The sequence below is a fragment of the Sabethes cyaneus genome, chromosome 1, assembly GCF_943734655.1.
Source record: "Sabethes cyaneus chromosome 1, idSabCyanKW18_F2, whole genome shotgun sequence".
In the NCBI taxonomy this organism is placed as follows: domain Eukaryota; kingdom Metazoa; phylum Arthropoda; class Insecta; order Diptera; family Culicidae; genus Sabethes; species Sabethes cyaneus.
In genome coordinates this window covers 121,909,864-121,933,943 of record NC_071353.1, presented here as the reverse complement: position 1 = coordinate 121,933,943, position 24,080 = coordinate 121,909,864, and the positions used below count along the sequence as shown (strand labels likewise).

General features: G+C 39.7%; 1 protein-coding gene across 1 annotated transcript in view; it reads left to right on the top strand.

Annotated features, from left to right (window-relative positions):
* LOC128745368 (serine-rich adhesin for platelets) overlaps positions 1 to 24,080 on the top strand; it is a 142,252-nt gene that overhangs the window by 46,373 nt on the left and 71,799 nt on the right. Inside the window, exon 2 of the mRNA XM_053842427.1 lies at positions 703 to 1,002. Within this exon, the coding sequence (XP_053698402.1) occupies positions 934 to 1,002 (69 nt within the window). The 5' untranslated portion in view covers positions 703 to 933. The remainder of the gene's footprint in view (positions 1 to 702; positions 1,003 to 24,080) is intronic.

Here is a 24,080-nt window from a genome sequence, read left to right as displayed (position 1 = left end):
AAATATAGAAAATAGCGTATAACGATGATCCACTAAAGCATGGATTTGAGTAAGGTAAATAACTTTCTAGAACACTATGAACACGTGACAATTGACCAGAATGATTTAGAGAAAAAAACTGTTGTTAAGGGTTTGTCCACAAATAACGCTTCATAGCTAAATTTTATGAAGAGATACCATAATAATATCTTTGTCAAAGTTGTTTGTATAGAAATAAACGCATATCAGCGAATTTTGTTTGTCGTATCAAGTTGCCACCCTGCTAGTGTATAGGACAATCCTACTGACGCTAATAGTCACTCCCAGCTACGATTCAAATCTCGAAAACTATTGGATTTAACTTCTAATCAAAGATGTCACAGTCTACCTGAATCCACATTTGATTCTCGGGTGGGTCATCTAAAACATTGGCACGCCATCTTTACATTTAATTATGCACACAAGACAAATGGGCTGTCATCAAACTTTTTTGTGATAGATCGCCTCTTATCCGGTCCTGTTGCAACGTTGATTTATTTTTTAAATTCCCAAATTGGCCAGCACAAGGCCATTTATTTCACACCTGTCAAGAAACAAAGCGGTCTGGCTGTTTTAATCAACTATCCATACCATCCAAATTTGGGACGAGTATAAATTTCAATCTAGCTTTTTTCTTTGATTTGTTTATTAATACCTATTCTATACAATTTTCTTTTTTTACAGACTGACAGTTTTTTTCCACACCGTCCATTGAAGTACTATTGTATTACACTGCGACCAAGTGAAGAGATCTGTGGGTGCAAAAACAAAGGTAGAAAACGAATAAAAAAACATTCGCGCGACAAGTTAATTAGCACATCTGAACAAGCTGGCAGTCTGGTAAATTTATCCTGTTCAGAACGTTCGTTTTTTTGTATTTACTTCTTGTGTAACGCCTTCGACAAAAACGCCACCATGTCCGCTGAATTAGCGGCCACCATTGACATCACCACTATCAAAGATGAGGACCTGCTCCGGAAACTGGTGAGTGTTGAATAAATATTTGCGATTGGTAAACACGTACTCTTTGCACTTGCATTGCAAGATTTCGCGTGGCACGCGATCCTAGCGATTGGAGTACGATGTGGGTGTACAGAAAGAACAATTGTTACTAGTTATACTTGACGTATTTTTTAAGATCCGACTCATGATATTTGGGTCAAATAAATAAACAGCTTTCGTGAGATGATTTACACGACCTAAATTCATGCATCAGGCCTCGGAAAAAATGGCAAATGTCATCATGAAACGTCCTTGAGCGGCACTCTTAGAACAGTACAACTTCTTACATACAATACAACTGGCCAGTGTGAGCCATAAAAACGACCAACAAAAACAAGCTCAGTGTTTATAATAAATATCAGCGCTTTTTGCGTATGAGTTGTCTGAAGCCGAGATGCCTGATCGAATGATTTCCTTTTAAGGAGTATGGTTTGCCTTCCATTCGCGACTGCTGACGCGACGTCGCGTCACGTCATCGATGATTACTCCCAGGTCCTACCGTGCCGATTATCATGTTCTTGGTACTGAACTCAATGCAGAGTCAGTCAGGGACATGCTACGTCGTTTACGTGCTGGCTTGGTTCATCTAAAATTACAGGAAGTTGCTGTATGTGGTAAAAGAATTTTACCTTTTTAATCAATTTACAAAGTTATCTGCTACTGAACATGAACATTAATATTTGACATCATTCGTTACGACACATTTTGATATAGCTGCCGATTGACAAACCTTCAACAATTGAAGTGCTCTCCTGTCGTTATGAGACCTTGAGTCGCATAAACTAGCAGTGTAGAAAAGGCTTTTTCTACCGAATCAGTAGCAATCTCGACTCGCTTGTGTATGCGGCTAGGCGCTCACCCGCAACTACATAATCTAGTCACTTTATTGACCACCGCTTGATTGGTTCGCCGTGGTTAAATATGGTAATCTGGTACTATACCGACTGTATGATCGACGGCGTCATCGATATGTAGGACCCGAGGCGCCCCGTAAATTGGTGTTTCGCGAATGAGACTACTTTGCAAGCAATATGCCCATTGTGCTATTGAATTAATGCGTTGTGGTAAGCTGATGGATGACCTGAAGTCACCGACTGGCAGGGTTATACTCACATTATAGCCGTCGTCGGTCGCCGGTGAGACTGCTACTTACGTACGAGATGCGAAATGTCAAGTGGTCACTCGTTGATGCATTGCCTGATTAGATGATTCATCAGTCTGCGCTGCGCTTTTCGATAGTCTGGTCGTTTGGGTTCAATTAGGTGCGAATTGTGCATCACTTCAGATGAGGTCGGGATATTAGAAGTAGAAGCTTGCCGTGATAGGTTGCGGTGTGGCAATGATAAAAAACAGTCATCATTGGTGGTGGTACCTTCCATCATATTAAGTTTAAGCTTTAGGTTGATAGAATACATATCTGTGATTCTATGTTAAAATGCATTAGAATCGCCGCACCGTGGGATGAAACCCAAGTCTAGGTGGACAAATTACGCTTAAACCGTTAGTCCTAGGTATAAAGTATCTTCGAAGAAAATTTGTTATTTCAACTTCCGCATTTTTTGTTGTATATGGCACTAGGGTGACCACCATAGTAGGCGTGTGCAAAATATAAACTTTTTTATAGCTGAAGTTAGCTGAATAAAATGTTCTGCAAAGTGAAAGAACATTAAATTTTGAGTAACTTTGCTAAAAAAAATGAAAGCCCTATCTTTTATGCTGGATGGACTGGGGTAATTTGAAGTTTTTTGGTCGGGGTGGACCTAAAAAATCCGGTTTTCCTTAATATCTGCTTTCGTGTTCATTTCTCACAAATCGTGCCTTCTGAGCACTTTCACATCCATTAAAAACGCACATTTTGTTTGAAGAATCAGGTCGCTATCTCCTTCGGTTCTGAAGCTACAGACAGTTTTTCTAAAAAAATATGCTTTTTTCAAATGTCAATAACGTAAAAACTGCTCAAAAGCAGCACATGAAATTTTGTATGGATGTTTAGTAATATATTGGCCACCGACATTAATTGAGATCGCATCGGTCCAGGTCGGCCCTTTTTTGCTAAACCGTATTGAATATGAAGTAAAAATTACCGTTTTACTTACCAAAATCACCATTTTTACGGTAATAAGATGGATTAAAAAACAAAAATATTGCTCCTGTGTGCAATTTAAAATTGATATTTTTCGGTGAATACGATAAAAACTTTCCCTTTTCTTTACGTTTCGGCTTACTGATTTCCTATTCAGCCATCTTCAGAATCTTTATTACAAACGAAAAACAATATTTTACTTTAGTTTTCACGATTAACACAATTACAATATTTCTGAATTTATAAACTTACATCAGCCTAATTATTCCATTTTAACTATTATCGGCTTTCCGTGCGCCAACCGCAGACGAGCTGCGTCGTCAATGGTGTTTGTCTCTTTACTCTCCTGCGTTGTTGCTGCGTAGCTTACATAGAATACCATTGTACACGCTGGAGAAACTCATCGCATCACGTTGTAAGTTGACTGTATTCCCTTCCCGCAGCTTTATATATAGAGTCTCTGCAGTTAATCGGTTAGCCTCATTGCTCACTCTCCCAAAATTGAAGTGTCCGAAAATTTGAACACATGGCCCTGCTCAACCGTGTGTTGTGTTAGTCCAGTCATGGATGTTCTCGTGCGGATTGAATTCATGTGTTGTTGCAAACGTTTGCAAACGATTTTGCTGACGAGATTTCGCGCTTCCGGGTACCAGACGGGACAGTAATGTACTCCTTAGATGTGGTGTCGCTGTATACTAATATACCAACAGACAAAGTGTACGAGTATGTGGAGGAAAAATGGAGCGAACTACAGAGATACACTACAATTCCATTTGAGAGTTTCAAGATTGCTATGAAATGTGTACTAGAGGCTTCGTTTTTCCAATACAACAACATGTTTTTTATGCAAATTTACGGATTACCAATTGGCTCCCCCCTCTCCCCGGTGGTAGCTAACATCGTGATGGAGAAATTGGAAATAAACACACTAGCTGCACTAAAACAACAAGGCATCGAGATCGGGATGTACAAGCGTTATGTTGACGATTGCTTGGTAGTGGGAAAGGAGGACGAGATAGATACGGTTCTACGGGAATTCAACCAATTTAGCAACACCATAAAGTTTACTCTCGAGAAAGAAACGGAGTCGAGTCTTAGATTCTTAGATCTAACTCTGCGACGAAACAAGGAAAAAATAGAAAAAATGTGGTATCCCAAGCAGAAGAACGGTAGATATCTAGATTTTATGTCGGAAAGCCCACACAGCCACAAAATAAATACAATCACAGCCCTCCTTGATCGTGCTTTGAAGCTTACAGACCCGGAAAATCGAGAACAGAGCATTCTTGTTGCGGTAAATACATTGCGGAAGAACAACTACCCAGAACATCTAATCAAACACATACTAAAAAACAGGGTACATTTAATGTATAACACGCTAAAAAGTAACTCGGACGAAGAAAAAACAACAAAATACATTTCGCTCCCATATATTCCATGCTTGAGCGAAAAGGTTGCTAAAGCGTTGCGCAAACATGATATTACAGTTGCACATAAACCAAACGACAAAATGAAGGATGTACTATTTGCTAAACTAAAAGATAAAATTCCTGTTATGCAACAAACCAATGTCATTTACAGTGTACCATGTGGTGTTTGTGTGAATAATGTATACATTGGGCAAACATCGCAAACTTTGGAAAAACGTTTGCAACAACACATGAATTCAATCCGCACGAGAACATCCATGACCGGACTAACACAACACACGGTTGAGCAGGGCCATGTGTTCAAATTTTCGGACACTTCAATTTTGGAGAGAGTGAGCAATGAGGCTAACCGATTAACTGCAGAGACTCTACATATAAAGCTGCGGGAAGGGAATACAGTCAACTTACAACGTGATGCGATGAGTTTCTCCAGCGTGTACAATGGTATTCTATGTAAGTTACGGACAGCGACGCAACGCAGCAACAACGCAGGAGAGTAAAGAGACAAACACCATTGACGACGCAGCTGGTGTGCGGTTGGCGCACGGAAAGCCGATAATAGTTAAAATGGAATAATTAGGCTGATGTAAGTTTATAAATTCAGAAATATTGTAATTGTGTTAATCGTGAAAACTAAAGTAAAATATTGTTTTTCGTTTGTAATAAAGATTCTGAAGATGGCTGAATAGGAAATCAGTAAGCCGAAACGTAAAGAAAAGGGAAAGTTTTTATCGTATTCACCGAAAAATATCAATTTTAAATTGCACACATAATTGACCGGTGACTCAAAAATTCAAATAAAATATTGCTCCTGGAAAACCACGATTTTCAAACTTTATGTACCTTTTTCTCAGAAACTATACAACGTATTGGAACAATTTTTTTTTTGTTTTGTTGGTAGTAGCTTGGCAAAGACTTTTATAACTTTTGAGGTTTGTAAACGTAACATAGCCAGAGAAAAAAGAAAAAGAAGACAGAATTTTATTTTTTCAGCCATCTTTTCTTCTTCTTTTTCGTAAAAAAGCTTTATGGTATGATCTGGATTGTATAAATTTTTCAGTTTAAAATCCACCTCGTCCGCAATAAATGATAGAATTTCATCGTTGAAATATTCAGTCTTAGTGAACCATGTCTCAGAAAAAGCTTCTGACACATTCCAGCGTTACGGGACACAATTAGCACCCATTGTTACCGTGTGAATCGCCTCATGTTTCACCAATTTTTTGGCAAATACCTTCTAAAATAGTTGTTTAAAGAGTACTTTATTCTCCACTAGAATATCAGGGATTTGATGAAATAGGAAGCGATCTGCATAGTAGGGATAGTGTTCCGTTACGCTGGAATGCGTCTTCTTCGGTTCAGTCAGAGTAAAACTAGTGCAAATTGCCAGTCGTAAACTTTTCCCATTTGATATAATTAAAACATGACCTTTTTACAATAATCGCAATCGCAGCCGTCAAGGTTTTGTTAAACAGTAACTGAGAGTTTAGGAAAAAAATTGAGTAAAACCAATTGAAAGCTACAAAAGTTATGGAGCCTCAAATTTCTAATTTGTTTTTCTCGAAATCAAAATTATGTAACCTAGTTAACACTGACTGAACAACGTCCAAATGTAATATGCGAATTGGGTTGTCGCGATGGCTCTATCGTAAGTGACGTCGGTCGGCTTGGGATGAAAATTTTCTCGACTAATACTGATGCACGGTTTATGGTTACACTTATCCTACAATATGCAAAATATGGCACAAAGCTCTCTCAACTATATTTGATGCACCCTGAAAATAGACGAACCGGATTTATTTAAAATAATATCTCCTAACTTAATACCCACATAGACTTCGGCTGTTAAACTTTCCACAACGCCAACACCTGTTTCGCTGTATCTGATTGACTTTTTTTGTTATTTGATGTCTTGATTACCTATCAATATTGGGTTTTAATGTAGTTGCGCTACGAACTACAGCACAGGTCTCCATCTACATGTCGTAGCAGAATTGTATTTCCGATTTAGGATTGTGGATTTAAGATTGTGGTATTGATGATTATATGATCATCCTTCCTACAGAGCTATTCTGAGCCAGGTGTTTTCTTTTTGCGTTGCGAAATTTAAGAAGCTAAAACAAAGCCGCTGTTATAATTCCATTCAAATGGATTTACGATGCCACAGAAAATGATAAAATATTCTTCACCATGTCAACCGTTTATGGTCGTTTGGTCCCAATAAAATCATGGCTTTCTAGAGACCTACACAGAGGATTGACAGCAATAAATCCAAGAGATGTTCAGAATGCTGCATCCAAACATGGCAGCCAAAGTATGATTCATTCTTCGCACAGCCTAACCGGTTCCTTCGCGCTCTATATTCGGGTAGAACATTTTTAGGAGATTACCCCGGATCGCTGTTAGAGAAAGCAATAAATTCACTGGACCGGTAGAGCCTGACTTGGCCATCGCTATCAGCTTTCAAGTTCCATAGCCGGGCGTGTGATATACTGTGCACTGTCCGTGGCCGGTTCGCTACCTCAGGGCGTCGTCGGTTTACGAACAAACACCGTTTGTCTCCTCCAGCTTCAGTGTGGGAGTTTCGAGAGTCTGGTGACCGTCGTATAGTCATCGTTAAGTCGCGCCATCCGGAGACCAACAGTCAGCGATTATTTTAAACCAATTACGTCAAGTTTGCAAAAAAAAAACCACTGCAACCCCCGGGGCCCGGCCCGTGTACCGGTACATGTTGGTAACGCATTTTAATGGTGCTGCTGAGATGCGAAAAATTTGCATCCCCCGCATTCATGACGAATGCGACAAGCCAGCCAGTCAACCAACCATGCAAGCCGGTGTCTAGATAGTCAACCCATGCCGGACGAACTAGTTCCATGCACCGTCAATGGCGTCACCTTTATTCAAATCCACTTCCCAATAAACTAAAGTTAGTAATTGTGCTCTGTAACGCTAGTTCCGCGTGCTAATTTTACGATGTTTGCGAAGATGCAACATTTGATTTTGATTCAGTGAAAAGTTGTCAAGTTTCCAAAAACAATCAATGTGTAAAAAATCGGTTCACTTTCACCAATCACGGTAACTGCCTGTCAGTATTGTTCCGTAAAAGCAAAGGAAGTGTAACCGGTAACAGATAACTGTCGGATTTTTGATCTCCCAAGCCATTATTCGCGGTTGGTTTGTACTGTAAGATTATATATATAGTGTTGAGATCATTTGCATTAGGCATGTGGAATTTTAGGCAATATGGAATGGAATTTCCATGCAATTTTTGCATGGAATTGCATGGAATTGCAGGTCGATTATAAAATCCTAGAATACCCCTGATAATCTTAAATATTAGAGGAATTGAAAACACATTCAGACCAAGCGCTCGCTTGTCTCGCAACAACGTGACAGTACATAGTGTCAGCGGCTGCTTGTTGTTTGTGTGGTCACATATCAGAACTAAAAGGACTGTTACCTTTTCTGTCACTTCCAGCGGTCAAATCAATGAGCACCCCTGGCTGTAGTTGGTGCTTTTTTTGTGCGCGTTATTCCGCTAAATGATCGTTGCACCCACGCATTCGAAATCCCATATGAGGTTTGATATTTATTTATTGCCTCGCGGGTAGCAGCAGCAGTGCCTGATACGTTCTGCATGCGAACAATTTGACAGCAAACACGATTGTATCTGAGCCTGCTGCAGCTGTGAAATATCTCAATATTCAACTCTTGAGAGTGAGTACCGGCCCGATGACTGCGATGTTGACAATTGCCTATTGCCTGCTCATATGAAACCTTGAGTATCAATATCGATAGAGACTATTGCGCTATGCTTAATGAACTCGTTTACTTACCGACGTTTCCGATATTTAAGTGTATTTAACAACCAGGTTGACATGTTAACTACGGACTGAGCAGTAAGCGTCAGCGTAGAATCATTCAGGCCCAGGCCTTTATTGGTTACCTCCGGTGTACGAGTGCGCTTTTGTGGAAATACGCCGAAGGGTAATTTTGACATTTGACGCGTGAAAACGACAGATTAGATTTCAATCAATATGTTTACTAGGTCTACTGACTCATGTGGTAATCAACATTTTCATCCTGAGACAATGGAAATTGGAATCTTCAAAGCTACTATGTTAGATCTGCTGCTGGAAAATAAGTTAAGTGATTACAAAGCCTCTTAATGGCATTTTGTATAGACTGTTCCAAATATTATAAATACCTGTTCTCTCTTACTAAGAACTACTTAGATAAAATATGTTACTATTTCAACACTTTTAGGCTACAATTAAATATAATATTTCAACACTGAATTTCATGTGTTTCTTCGATTTTGTCTTTAAAGTTTTTTAATTGGGCGTATCTCTAAGCAGTTTGGTGAATTCATTTCGTTTGGCCCGGAACAGAAGCAGAAGTACGAATAAACCGGGAATCAAAAAGTGATAAACGTAGACAGACCAAGACCTTCTTCTTCTTTGTTTCTTTTTCGGCGACAATTCGCTTATCGAATCTGGGCTGAATTTAAGAGTCGTCTCTACGTTTCTCGGTCTTGGGTTGCCACTCTCAGTCGCCCACTCTTCTAGCACCCTCATCAACAGCGCTCAACCAACAGGTACGGGATTTGCCTCGAAGTCGACGGCCTCCCGATCGGGTTCTCTGTTGAATATTGTTTTCACTGGTCCCTCATCCGGCATCCTTGCTACTAGGCCAGCCCACTGTAACCTGTGTTTTATTCGCTTCACAATATCTGCATCTTTGTATACTTGGTAAATTTCGTGGTTCATGAGCCTGCGCCACACTCCGTCTTCTAATATGCCACCAAGAATTGATCGCATAATCTTACGCTCAAAAACACCAAGAGCTCGTCGGTTGCTCTCTTTCAATGTCCACGCTTCGTGATTGTAGAGTACCACCGGGAGAATTAGCATCTTATAGGGCGTGAGTTTCGTACGGAGTTGAAGGCTACGGGACCTCAGCTGGCTACACAATCCGTAGAAGGCCCTGTTGGCAGCCGCTATCGGCCTTTTTACTTCTTGGCTCACATCGTTGTCACATGTCACTAACGTACCAAGGTAAACAAATTCGTCGACCCTTACTATCAATCATTACTGCAGTTCCAACACCCCAAGGGATATTACGCTCTTTACCAGTCACCATATACTTTGTGTTGGTAGAGTTTGTAACAAGCCCTATCCTCGCAGCTTCCTCCTTAAAATGCATGTACGACTCTCCCACAGCTTTACGATTAACACCGATGATATTGATGTCATTCGCGAACCCTAGGAGCGTGTGACATTTCGTGATGATGGTACCGCTTCTCTGCTGGCCTGATCTTCGAATAGCACCTTCCAATCCAATGCAATATTGAATAGCAAAGTCGATAACCCGTCACCTTGCTTTAAACTATCTAACGTCACAAACGAGTTCGATGTCTTGCCCGTTATTTTGAAACTTGACTTAGAACCGCATGCATGCATCAGCCTAGTCAATTTTGTTGAAAAATCATATTCAAGCATAATCCGCTACAGCTTATTTCGTTTAACTGAATCGTACACCGCCTTGAAGTGTTTAAACAAATGGAAGTTGAATTCGCTGAATTTATCAAGGATTTGTCGCAAGCTGAACATTTGGTTTGTCCTGGAGCATCTCTCTCGAAAACTGCAGTGGAATTCGCTAACAAAGGTTTCCTGCAATGGCCTCAGTCTATGAAACATAGGAGAGAATTGCTGCATTCGAAGTTGGTGGCCCTTTTGTAAATAGGGCATAGGAGACCTTCCAAATAGTCCATAGGTAGTTTCTCCTTAGGTCATACCTTTAGTATAACGTGATACACAGTATTGTAGCACAATACAGGCGTTCGCTTCCGACTCTCAATAGTTCGGCGAGGATACCGTCTTTTCAAGCTACCTTACCGTTTTTCGGCTCTCCATCTGCTTTTTTAACCTCGTCCAAAGTTGGTGGATGCACTGCTTGTCCATCATCCTCCATCGATACCCTGTTTTTATCGACGGTTTCATCTTGTTCACCATTCAACAGGGCACCGAAATGTTGTTTCCAACGCAATTCTTTTGGTAATCAGGCTCCCCACCATGTCGTTGCACATATCAGGAGTTAGCACGGTCACAATTCTACAATTGTAGAACCACTTGGTTTTACTTGAATTTTATGAAGGTGTTATTGCGGTATTAATCTTTACAACTGGTTTTATTATGTTACAAGCTGATCGCCTGATCTCACTCGTGGAGCCTTTGTCACTCAGTCACTTGTACATCTATTATTGTAAAGAAAATTCTCATAATGCAAGAAACAAAACCCTTTTTTTTCATTTGAATGTGTCTACTCCCTTTGTCAGTTCCTTTCACGTTGTCTCCTAACCACTTGTAAATCTTTCTTCTTCTCGGTAATCCCTATAAACACAAAGCCTTTTTTACGTTTCTGAACCTCCCCCTTTTTAATGGCCACCCTATTCCCCCTTTCAGCTATCAAGCAACTTGTATAACTGCTATCGTTCCAAATGCAAGAGCAACGCACCCCTTTACCCATTTGATCCTTTCTCTCCCCTTGTAAGAGACCGTCTCCCTTTTGGCTCCCTGTACTCCCCCCTTTTGTCAACTTCTCAGTACTGATGTCAAGGAACATTTGTGCCAAGTTTGATGAAGAATTGTCCAGGCATTTCGAAATTTGGTGTCTCCCCTGCTACGAACCCCCCCCCCCCTCTTCTTTTATCAACCACCTGAGCTCTGATTCCCTTATGCCAAGGAACATGTGTGTCACAAGTTTGATGACGAACCGTCCAGGTGTTTCGCAGTTATGGCTTTGATCTTATTACGGTTGCTCTTCAGATCGCAATAAATCTTTTAGATTTATAAAGCTTTTTAAACGCCGTTTAATAAACGGTAACACTTTGACCAAACAGATTTATTGCTGCTGTTCTGGTTCAAGACGAGTTGTACTAGAGTTCACCAAAATCATTTTTTTATGCGAGGCCATATTGCCACATTCTAGTATTTTATTTTAGCTCACAAACAAAAATTCATCAAAGCAAAGTGTTTTGCAGAAAAAAGATTATTTATCAATCGGTTTTCCTTTCACAGGAAGAAACTAAAATAATTTTGCTAAAACTTGAGATTGACTAACTGAATACATTTACTTTGTTAAAATAACCAGTTTTCGAAAATTGCAAAACTTTAAGGTGAAGATCGTCAGAGTTCAGCTGCATTTTTTACTAATTTCAGTACTGTTGGGGAAGAATAAATGCTTAATGCGAAAAATGTAGAGTCAGGCAAACTGAAAAGTTCTTGATATTAGGCCAAAAATATAAACTTAGCGAAGGTGAGAGTCGAACTCACAGCTCTCAATCTCTAGTTGGGCGTGTTGTTTAACCAATTACACCACTAAGCCTTTCAGTTTGCCTAAATCTACATTTTTCGCATTAAGCATTTATTCTTCCCCAACAGAAAAAAGTAAGCCGACTGCTATACGTCTTTAAGAGAAAAAAAATAATTTCAGTACTTTCACGTCCTGCTTTTCCAGGGGAACAGAGTTGCTAGTAGTAGGTAATAATCGGTTATGAACAGTTATGAAAATTCTAAATTCTACGCATTTTACGTTACGCGTACCTATCTTTGCTGTTGAATTAGATCCGACAGTAATTATATCATATAAAATGTTGTCTACGTTGAATTTTATTACAAGTGAATTTTATAAGTATATTATCGACAATCTACGACCGGTAATGTAATAGCGAAAATAATTGGTAAATTTCATGCTCAAATGTTTACGTTGGCATCACTCCATATATATGCCCGTTCCCTTGGTAACTAATAGTACTATCACAGACTACCAGACGTAACACTTCGAACAAATTTTCTAACAAAACATCGTTTCAATGACACCACCAGGCTTGCCGTTTCCTCACTCATTGCACAAAAAGTACTTTTTTAGCAGAACTAGCAGAACTTTAGCAGAACTAGTGCCACAAATGAGAAATATATCCACGCAATGAGAAACAGACCAATAATAAAGAGAAATACAAAAAACTTTAGATTCTCATTGTGCGAAAAATGAGAAACTTTCGAAATCGCTCGTACTGCAGCAAGCAACGGCACAGGAATTACATTGTTGCCATATCTATCATCCACCCTCGTCATATGCAACATTTTTTGCACTGTTTCCGCTGCGAGAAGTCTAAACTGTTTTTTTGTGCCATATCATGGGCAGTCAAAAAGCGTATTAACACTTTGTTGCTCAGTTTATTCCTCAATGAGAAGAACAATGAGCAGGTTGCTGAGCAATCGCGATCAGTAAAAAAGAGAAAAGTTCAAACAAAACGGAGCAACATAAATCGCGACTGAGTAAAGTGTGAATTTTTCTCTTCTCTTTTTTTATTCTGAGGAGGAATCATCCCTGGACACCACTAAAACTTGCTAAAAACACTAGCATCACCTGGTGTAGTCTTCGCGCTACGCAGAGCAGGTCGCTATAAATTTAGCAGTACTAAAAATTTACTTGTATATTATCTGACAACACCAGCACTAGCGCAGGCGAGTGGCGTTCTCGAACAACGATTGTTGTTTGAGTCTTGGCTTAAATGAAAATTTGAAATAATCGTTTTTATTGGCGATGGAATGAGGCTTCAGTGTTACGTCTGTTAGTATGTGGTTATATCTTATTAAACAACTGTTCGGGTAGTAAACTACAGTTTTCTGTGCCTCAAGTTAAGTTTTGCGAGTGATGGGACGAATGGAACCGCTTTAACAAATTAATGAAAAATCGACAGCGAAAAAGTGAAAATATAGTGATGAATTTTAATTGGGCAGAAATCCCCCCAAAAAGTAATAAAATCTATCCAGCTTTTTACGAGCCATAATGGCGAACGTGTTCGTAATATTTGAACAGCATTTTTGACATTTCCCTAATACATCGCACGCTTTCTTTCCGCACATTCCTTTAGTTTTGCCGTGAACACGCGGAAAGAAAACGTGCAATGTATTAGGGAAATGTCAAAAATGCTGTTCAAATATTACGAACACGTCCGCCATTATTGCTCGTAAAAAGCTGAATAGAAGACAATGTTTAGTGCTTCGACTTGCAAGATCTTATTATGGCTAGCAGGTAAGTTGAACTAATTTTATTTTTTTGTAATGGTTTCCCGAATCTATGGGGGCATGTTGGTACACTGAAGAAGGGAAGGGAAGGGGTATATTCGGTGCCAAACTGACTACCATAAATGTACTCTGACGACCTTGTCGTTAATAACGTGTTGATTTTATCCACCTATTATATCAATACGCACGACAAAATTTAATGCGCATATGCTGAAAACCAACGGAGATTGCTAAAAAATTATTAATTAATCTATTGGATTATGGTTGCTATAAACTGCAATCGATTAGGATGATCTGACAGTAAAACTTTAACTTTTTTCTGCTCACGGATGTATTTTCAAGTTAACAAAGACTGATAAAATGAGCGAAAAGCGACAAACTTTATTAAAGTATGGCGGTGGCTTTCAAGCAGCAAAAGCTTCATCGGTTTTATTAACTACTGCTGACAGCAGCGCATGATACGACTACTTGAGCATATAGCCTGATTCTTAACGAGGTTGTAAAAACCTTCTGAAGAGTGGGCCAATTGGTCGGAAGGCAGTTTTATAGCGGTCATCAAGTTGTGGTGGAGCTTATTGTTTTATTAGCGGTTTTATGAAATTGGTCATGAAAACCACAAGAGGAATATAATAAAACCACAGATAAACAGAGGAGAAACTCGCGTTAATTCCATCGTCCAATTAAAAACCACTCATATTTCAAAAAAGCATGTTTCGCAACATGGCCACATCGCGGCACGCGGGTGTTGCTTCTAGCCCTGCAAATGCAAGCTACTCCGCAACATGCATAATAGAGGGTGCTAGTGTGCAAGCAAAATGTGTAGGACGATGGTTTTTAAAGCATGTGTGTTCTTCTATGTGTCATGTCAGTTCGTCAGTGATAAAACTTAGGAGCAAAGAATGACACCCTTCGGAACCGGATGAAAATTGAGCTTTAGTAATAGAACATTTACGATTGTCTAAATGGAATAAAATATGAATATTTGAAGTTTAGAAAAGAAATAGAAAAATACATTTTAGAACAAATAATACAAAATCTACTGCATTTAATGTGTAATGCTAGAAAATGTGCAATTTAGTTCCAGTGGAAAGTGTACTGTTAACAAGGCTCATAGGAACTTGGATCAGCAAGCTTTGTTAGTATAGCGATAATGAAAATTGAATGCACTGAAAAATATGATATAGACTGTTAAAAGGCATTATCTGGGCAGGCCGGTTGCCGGTCCTGTACGTCTCCAATTACACCACCGCGCCGATTAATGTCAAGTTTTGTTTCGCTCTTCCAATTTTTTCATTCTTCACAGTTACCGAGCGAAGAGTGTTTTTCAGGTGACTGCTATATATCGGCCGGCATATTTTCAACTTCATTTAATTTATATTTTTCATGAAAAATATTTGCTGCGCCCCTATAAATGAAGGGGACATGAACAACTGATACCTTTGATATAAATCTTGCCTCTTCTCTCTCTCTCTCTCTCTCTCTCTCTCTCACACACACACACACACACACACACACACACACACACACACACACACACACACACACACACACTTTCTCTCTGTCTCTATCTATCTATCTATCCATCTATCTATCTATCTATCTATCTCTCTCCTTCTGTTCCTTTTTCGTTCTTTTCTTGCGCTATCTCTCTATCGTTTTCTTTTGTTTTCTTTCGTTCTCTTTGTATTTCTGTTTCTCTTTGTCTCATCACTTGTGTTTGCATAGCCTTTACCGCTACTATCGAATTCATAACAAACTTCCAGGGAAGGCTGGCCTTTGATACGAGGGTGGGGTCTAAATATGTAAAAAGCCCCGCTTTGTTTCTTGCATTGTGACTTTTTCCGGATCGAAAACAGGTGCAAGAAAATGACATTTTATTACTCGTAAAATCAGTTTGCTAATTTTATTAAATTTAGTTACTGATTGTAGTACAGGGATACCTCGATATAAGACAATTTATAATTTCAAAAAGTTATCTTATATCGAAATTGTCTTATATCGAAACATGATTCTTTCACAAAAATTTGGCATTAGCAGTCACCAATTTTGCTCTGTGTTGTGTGATTATGTTTTTTGAACTATTTAATATTGTTTGAGCTATTAGTTGTTTACAATTTTTAGGATTATTTAGAAATAATGAACGAATTTTTGGCGCCGCTTTTGGAATGGAAAATGTGCTTTGGTGTCTTTACCAACTATGTCAAAGGGATTTGTCTTATATCGAGGTAAAAATTGTCTTATATCGAATTGTCTTATTTCGAGGTTGTTTTATAACGAGGTTGTCTTATATCGAGGTATCCCTGTAATAAGTTTTATTGTGAGTGTTGATTGATAGCATTAAAGTTTTCGAGAATCATGATATTATTTATCGTACATAAATATATATAGTGAAAGTGAAAAATTAGTTAATTTTTGCACCCTTTGCTTCACATATCACGTCACATATGACATATGCGTGGTGTGAAAAACAATCACATATCAGATTATCGAATCCACAACACCTTACGGGTTACTTCACACTACTCCTCTGGACCTCAGCACGCATTCTAGGAACTCGCAGTCCCGCGCAGTTCACGGTCGCAGCTAGTGCGCTCTAGAAAGCAATAAAAACATCTCACTTGTGCGGGCGCAGACAGTCTTGGACGTACCTATCTAACTCTTTCATTCATTTGTTTGCTTTCTGGGCGACTGACTGCCGACGCCGTCCATCAGTTTTAGCATCGCCCACACCCGTTTGTTAAACCCGCATCCGCAGACTCCGTTAATTCAATTCGGACCCCTTTGCTACCCGAATGCACTCATACAACGCAGTAATCGCCCTGCGCCGTACGATCATTGGCATCATTATCATCATCATCATCACCATCATCATCAGCAACCATCGGTGTGGACCGTGATCCATAAAAATCACTTCGGCTGGACTGGACTGGAGGCGTTCAAAGCTTTTATTTATTTATTTAATCTTCTGCAACTTCCCCGGTTGTAAGAAGTGTACGGCTCATTCGCTCTCAAGCCAGAAAGATTCGAGCCGCGTCCACGGCACCGCCGCTGGCTGGCCGGTAACTCATGCTCAGAGTTTTGGCTTAGAGCCGGTCATAGCCGAGTGACTGCTCTGTTGAGGCGTTCGACGCGCAGGCAGACTTTTTCCGGTCACACTTTCCTGAGCATTATGCGAAGCTCAGTTTGTTTTCAGTCGCGAACCGGTTAAGAACTATTTTTCAGTCAGTGCAGTCCAGTCAGTAGTGTTCCCTTCCCCGACTCGCTCGTTCTCTCTTTCTCTCGTACACGCGCCGTAAACTCCGGGCGACTCGAACGGGCAGACAACGAACCCTGGAATACAGGAGCAAAAGGGAATTCTTTTCGTTCAGTTTGATGATAATTGTTATGGTGTATTTTTTTGCGTTTATTTCTGTGGATGTTCCTTAGCAAGGTTAGTGTAGTTTTTTGTCGTGATGGTGCACTAGTGCACGGTGGAAAATAGTGCCAAGGTGTGCAAAGCCAAGCCAAGTGAATTGGTTTTTGTTTGAAGAAAGATAGTGACTACGTCTTGTTTGTTCGCAAAATCAAGCCTCGGGCTTGTCCAAAGATAGCAGTGCATGATTTATGGGGCTTCCAGTGCGACAGTCTAAACTGAGAAGAAACGTGATTCATTTGAATTTTGTTACTGCTCCAGATTGCCTGTTTTGAGGAGAAAGCTGTGTGCAACCGTGCTGCTGGTGTAGAATCCACGAATACGAAATCAGTGAGGAATTTTTCTCTACTTGCTGCCATAGAATAATAAAACCTCTCCAGTTCAAAGTAAAAGGTGAGAATAAAAATATTTTTGGATAGAAACAATTTGCTTTCAATGATAAATACGGCTATTAAAGCGGCATTAGCTTGGCGCAGACCTCCCACGTTTGATCGCCCACCTTCGCCGAATAGGCCCCAAAACGGAGCGTTGTTGCGTGCGAAAAGAAAAATGTTCTCCGTTGGCCGTTCGCTGGGTCAACCGGATCTCCTCGATCTATTTTGATGGGTATCGCGATGGATTGTCTTGTAACAGATGGGTCAGCGCGATCTGATCTTGCTTGGTACCGAGCGTGCAAAGTGCCAGAGTTGTTACGTATATAGAGCTTGCTCTGTAGGCGTTCTGACACCTATCGTCCGGGCTGCTCTCTAGCCCTAATGCCGACAGAAACAGCGGAAACTTGCGGGTCCATGGCGTCAGTCAGGAAGTGCTCAGTTTGCTGCTAGTTGACCGCATTTTCTCGTCCGCCCGCGGTCCGAAAGTTGAGATGAAATCTTGAAACTAATTTTAAGACGGCGGCACTGCTGGTGCCGATCATATTTTTGATGATCATTGATGATGATGCGGATGATGATGATGATGACGATATGAAGAAATGTAAATTTTGACCATCTGCTGCTGTGTACGTACGTGGTTAATGACTGGCTACTGTTAGAATTGTGCGAATATATCGAATGCTTCTCATCTTTGGCGTAATAAACACCCGCGTATCTATGACCCGCTGCTACGAATCGTACTGCAGCATCGATTGCGTGGAGTTTTTGGTGGAAACTAAGGCAACACACCGACATCTGGCAGGTGGATGTTCCGTTTCGTGGGTGGTGTTGTTCAGTACACCTTTCAACAAGCCGCCAATGAGCAAGGTGGTTTAACAATGAGGGTGCTAATTTTTGGAAAATCGATTCTAAACGAAAGATTTCAATGCTAGTGATACGTGCAAAATTGGGGAAAAGCAGTCTCACAGTAGGAATAGGGATTGAGCGATTCCTAAGGATCGACGTTTATATAGATTATAAAGCATCAATCGAATGGTTGAGTTGCTAGATGGTAATCGGTTGAGGGAAATTTTATGTAAAATAATAGCCTCCCAGCTGGGTTATAAACATGCCAGCCGTAGAACTTTCGGACCATATTCTGAAGTTTTCATTATTAGTTGCTCATGAATCTTTCGAGAAAAATCAGGAAAATAAAAACATATATATTCTTTGAATATATTCAAATAAAGTTCCGTGAAAACGACGACACTGATATTAAAACAAGTTATCCAGTAATGCTGGATCACCACAACTAAATGGATCAAATTTAACAGGGCACAATTCGAAACCGGTTCAAAGAATTGTTTCAAATGTGGTTTGCATAATATTATTCGTAGCCTGTTTAGTAACATCGGTGTGAAATTTATGCTAAGGGGAACTTTTACATTCTGGGTTTCAAGATATTGATTTTTCCGTTTGTTCGTTTCGTTTCGTTTCGATGACATCCAATCAGAAATGTGTCATTGCCCAGAAATAATGAGTTAAAACGTTTATTTTTTTAAATTAGAGAGCAATTTGCATATAAATTTAAACTTAATTCCGGCATGAACTTGGACTTAAAATTGGCTTGAAGCATGGCCTCAAATTAAATTGGAAATTGGACTTTGCATTGAACTTAAAATTGGACTTTAAACTCGAAATCAGACATGCAACAGGACTAGAAGCGGGAAATAAAATTGGATATGAAATAGGACTTAAGTTGGATTTGAAATCGCAATGAAAATTGGTCGATATTAAGTCAGACCAAACCAAGTGCCAAATTCTGATTTCGAGAAAACACTCTAGCAATTTAGAAGATTTTTGATCGTTTGCTGTTATTATTGAAAATTTCTCGACTTGGTCCGGCCTGATTTAACGCCGATCAATTAATCTTAATATCGGAGCTGAAATCGTACTTGAAATTAGATTTAATATCTAATAATAATACTAATATCGGACTAAAAATTTGAAAAAAAAAATTTACTTGAAGCTGAACTTGAAAATTGTTTAAGCTCAATAGCACTTTAAATTGGACTTAAAATGAGCTCGAAGTCCAGGTCCGAAGACTTGAAGTTGGACTTAAAACCGAACTTTAAATTTCACTTCAAATTAGAAACAAAACTTTACGTAAAATTGAAATTAAAATTGAGTATAAACGTGAAATGGGGCTTGATACTGATCTCGAATTCGATTTGAAATGAAAACTGAAATCAGACTTTGATTTAAACTTGAACAAGTAAGTTTTAAGTGACTAGTCGAATTCTCGATCTTACTCGGGGTTCTTTGTTTCTGAGCCACTGTATAACTGTACTGTACTGTATTTGTTTCTTAGCCACTGTATAACTGTTAACTGTTAACGGAAATTCCCATAATGGAAGAAACAAAACCCTTTTTCCTCATTTGGACGCTTTTCCTCCCTAGTCAGCGTTCCCTCTTTTGTATCCCAGCCACTTTTTGCTATTTGCTTTCACTATAAAGAAAGAGAAACAAAGCCTTTTTTCTGCCCCCTCCTTTTTGTCAACCTTAGTGGTGGGCAACGTGTAAGCGGCTCCGAATCATTCATTTTCTACTGCGAACCGATTCAAACCAGCGCTGCAGCGCCTCATGATTCGTTTGCCCGGTTTGTTCGCTAAGTTGACAGTTTGGTAGACCACGATCCACGAACCAAACTTTGTATTACCTTTGGGTGCGTTCGAAGAACCGTGGTTCTTTTTCAAGAGCCGTCGTTTGTGCGCTCTTTTTTATGATCCAGTGCATTGCTCTGAGTTCCTCAAGGTAGTATCTTAGGGCCTTTAATATTTTCGTTGTGTATTAACGATGTTACAAAGTTATTACCTCGTGGCACACGATTGATGTATACCGATGAAACAAAATTTTAACAGGTTATTCAAAGCTACGATGACTGCTTCAGGTTCCAAACATTAATTGATTTGTTTGCTGAATGGTGCCGCCGCAACTTTTGACCTTAAGCATCACCAAATGCACTGCCGTGAGCTTTCACCGCAAAACAGCCTTTGTTGTTTGATTATCGCATTGATGGAATATTTTTTTTTGTTTTTTTGTCGAAACAAAAAATCTGTTTATGAAAATATATTAGCTGTGTTCAGATTGGCAAGAAGAATGAAGTATTTACATTTTTATAAACAGAGTCCCAATTTTGGGTCCAAAAACTGTTTCTGAAATTGGGCTTTCCGACGAAAAGTTAATGACTGCTAGTTTCGCGTTAAGAATAGGAAACGAATTTGATGATCATGGAATCTTGAAAGCTGACCCTTTATTGCACGCTGGTACGCTCAATTCTGGAGTCTGCCTGCATTATTTGGGACGCGTATTACGACTTCTGGGCGAAACGTATTGAACATATTCAAAAACGTTTTATTCACCGTATTTGCCGCACTTTGCCATGGAGAAATCCCGAGAGCGTACCATTGAATAATGACCCTTGCATTCTTATTGGATTAAAATCCCTCGAACAGCAATGTAAGGATATAATATCTCAAATGGTCAACAAAATCCTAACCGGTAGCTACGATTGCCCTAGCGCAAATTAATTGTCCTAGCGTGAATTGTGACCCCTCCCCTCTTTAGAAGGGGAATTATGACCCCTCTCCCCTTTAAGAGGGGGGGCTTCCATACAAATGAAATACAAATTTCCTCATAACTCGAGAACCAATCAAGCAAATAGAACCAAATTTGGCATGTGAAGGTTTTTGGAGGCAAGAATTTTTTCTATGGTGAATTAGGACCCCTTCCCCCTTCAATAGTGGGGGGAAAGGCTGCTACACAAATGAAATACAAATATCCTCATAACTAGAGAACTAATCAAGCAAATGGAACCAAATTGGGCATGTGGGGGGTTTTAGAGGAAGGAATTTTTTATGATTTTTTATGACGACCTCACCCCTGTGGGGGACAAGGACTCTCATACAAATAAAACAGAAATTTTTGCGTAACTCAAAAACTAATTGAACTCTAGAAATTTTAGACTCTTTCATAAAACATTAGTCAATAACAAGACCACCAAAAACTATCAATAGTAATTTTAGATGATTTAGTGCGAGATTTAGGAAGCGCCGGCCACTGCGGGAGGGGGCAGCCCCCCGTAGAGATCACCTCTATCTAGGTTTATTTATTCTCCTAGATCTACTGACCTCTATTACTTTCCTTCAGTTGGGTCACCCCTGCGAAATGGTACTTTCCACGAAAAGATTTTCCGTGAAATAGTACCTCCCGCATACCATGTTTCACGAAATGGTATTCTGCGAAACTCTATATTCCGAGTTATGGTCAACCGAGAATTGGTGTTCCGCAAAATGGTATTCGGCGAAATGGTTTGTAATGATGGCGAATATTAAAATGCTATCCGCTTTATTTTATCAGGCTAAGCAATGTGGAAAGTTGTTTTCTACTTTACTGTGAGGAAAATTTGTATATTAAAACACCCATGAACTCCTCAGATACTTGTAAAACTCGAGATTGTGACAAAGGTCATCCGAGATTCACAATTTATGTACAGCACAGTTATTTGCTGTAATACGAAGTTTGTCGGGTCAGCTGGTTATCAATAAATAACGGCTCGTGCAACCTCCATGTACTGATTCCCTTATGTCAAGGAACATGTATGCCATTACAATTTTTAGTAAAGAACCGTCCAGACTTTTTCGAGTTATAACGGCCCACACGAAGATACATATTATAGGGAACGAGCCATACTCTAAACAAGTGTCAGTTTTTGGACTAACGTAGACTGGAACGGACGTCGTTCGAATCGTGGTGCGGGGATTCTGCTCAAAATTACCGACGGATGCGACACATACAAACATACATTCATTTTTGCATGTTTATACTTGGACTCCTCTCTTGCCAGAGCTCACCTCCGTTTTATCTCCCAGCCACTGCAACGACTGTTTTCTTTCCAGAAACCTCTCTAATGATAGAAAAACAAAGTTATACTTTGATCTCCCTTTTTAGTGAGGTACCCCTCTTACTTTTTAGATATCTCACTGTGGTCATCCTAAAAACACATATGCCATTCTTTTATAACGGTAGTTTTTTAGAATTGACGAAAGGACGGTAAAAGAAAGTAATGAAACAAAACTGTTGATAGTGTCCTTACAGAACGGGACAAGGCGTGTAGGGGAAACAGCGGAAAATTAGGAAAGGGACCTTCTATTTTTGAAGCAACGCATAAGAAGTTGTGTACTGCATCTTTTACCTAAACTTGGAGATTCGCGGATCGAACCAAGCTATAATCTGAGCCAATTATATCCAGATTTGAACCCGCTTCTCCTCCCGGCCTACTCCCTTGTGGATCGCCGGCATTGGTTAATCTGTGATCCACAGCGGGCTGGTAAAAAGGAGATTCCACAACTCTCTTATAAAACGTGCGACGTACTTCAATCTCCACTAACACTTGCGGGTTGGGTTACTCTCTAGACACAAATTGTGAGTCTTCCTCCATTGTAGTCCATATCTCCTATTGTAATCAAACTTCTGACCGAGAAATTTAGTCTAACTTGTTTACTAATCGGAACGACGAAACTGTACAGGCATTTGCTACTTACAAAGCACTGCATGCGATGTAGCTCGTTCGTTAGTGTGTTAGCCGCGATTCACTACGCGGGTGTTCGAGGGAAAGCTCCGTTCCAATGGAATAGACCTATTAGTATTTGAAAGTTGCACGAAATTATACATCACGCATAGCACATTAGATTACCGCGTACGATAGACACGGTTTGACACGTATGGAAAACAACAACAAAACAGACTTTTTGTGTTTCTCTAGGACGTTTCTGAAATCGATTGCAGCACCAAAATGTGATCTCCGGAAGCACTCGCGGACATTTACCATTGCTTATGGATATGGGCAGATTTTCCGACCGTTGGCGTTGGTACTGGGTTCTAAAAGCCTGTTTGTACGACTTCCCTGTTCGTAAGATTTTTTTTCGGAAGTTTTTTGAGTAAAAATGTGTTTTAGATGAAGCCCTTCCGTGGCTATATAAAGTACTGAGAAGGAATAATCGTTTTTTTAACAAAATTCTTCTCTGCACTGATTTATCAAATGATGCAGTTATGTGAAAAAGTCCGAATCCCCTAATAGGTAGATCAATATTATTGTTTGAGCATCTAATTATAAGTTTTAAACGTGGGAAATATACGTTTTTTCCCAAATATACTTTTTTGCACAAGCTCAGGTATATTAGTAAAATTTATACAGTCCTAGAAATTATGGGACAATTGAAGTTTATTACAAAAGAGAACGATAAAAGCAGAGGGTCACGTACCTGTCGGTACGTGATGATCCATTGAAATGCACAATTAGTAAGGTGTAGCAGAGAAAAAATGTCTCGTTGACCTCAGCTCGGTTTTCCGAAACAAGGGAAACTTTTCTGATGACAAATCACTTGAGCGTAATGTTTACGTGCCTAAAACCAAAAACAATGGTGCTGGCAGAATGTTCGTCATCGTTTACTTGACCATCCTGGAAGGCGGCGGATGGTGGTAACGAACATGACTTGACCTGCTGCATTGTTTCAAGCATAACTGTGTCATGCATGATGTATTCAGCACTGGAAAGGTTAAACATGAACACGGGCATTTTGGTTCATTGAACTTAAATTTGTTTACATTCACGTTCGGCCAAAGCCGCAC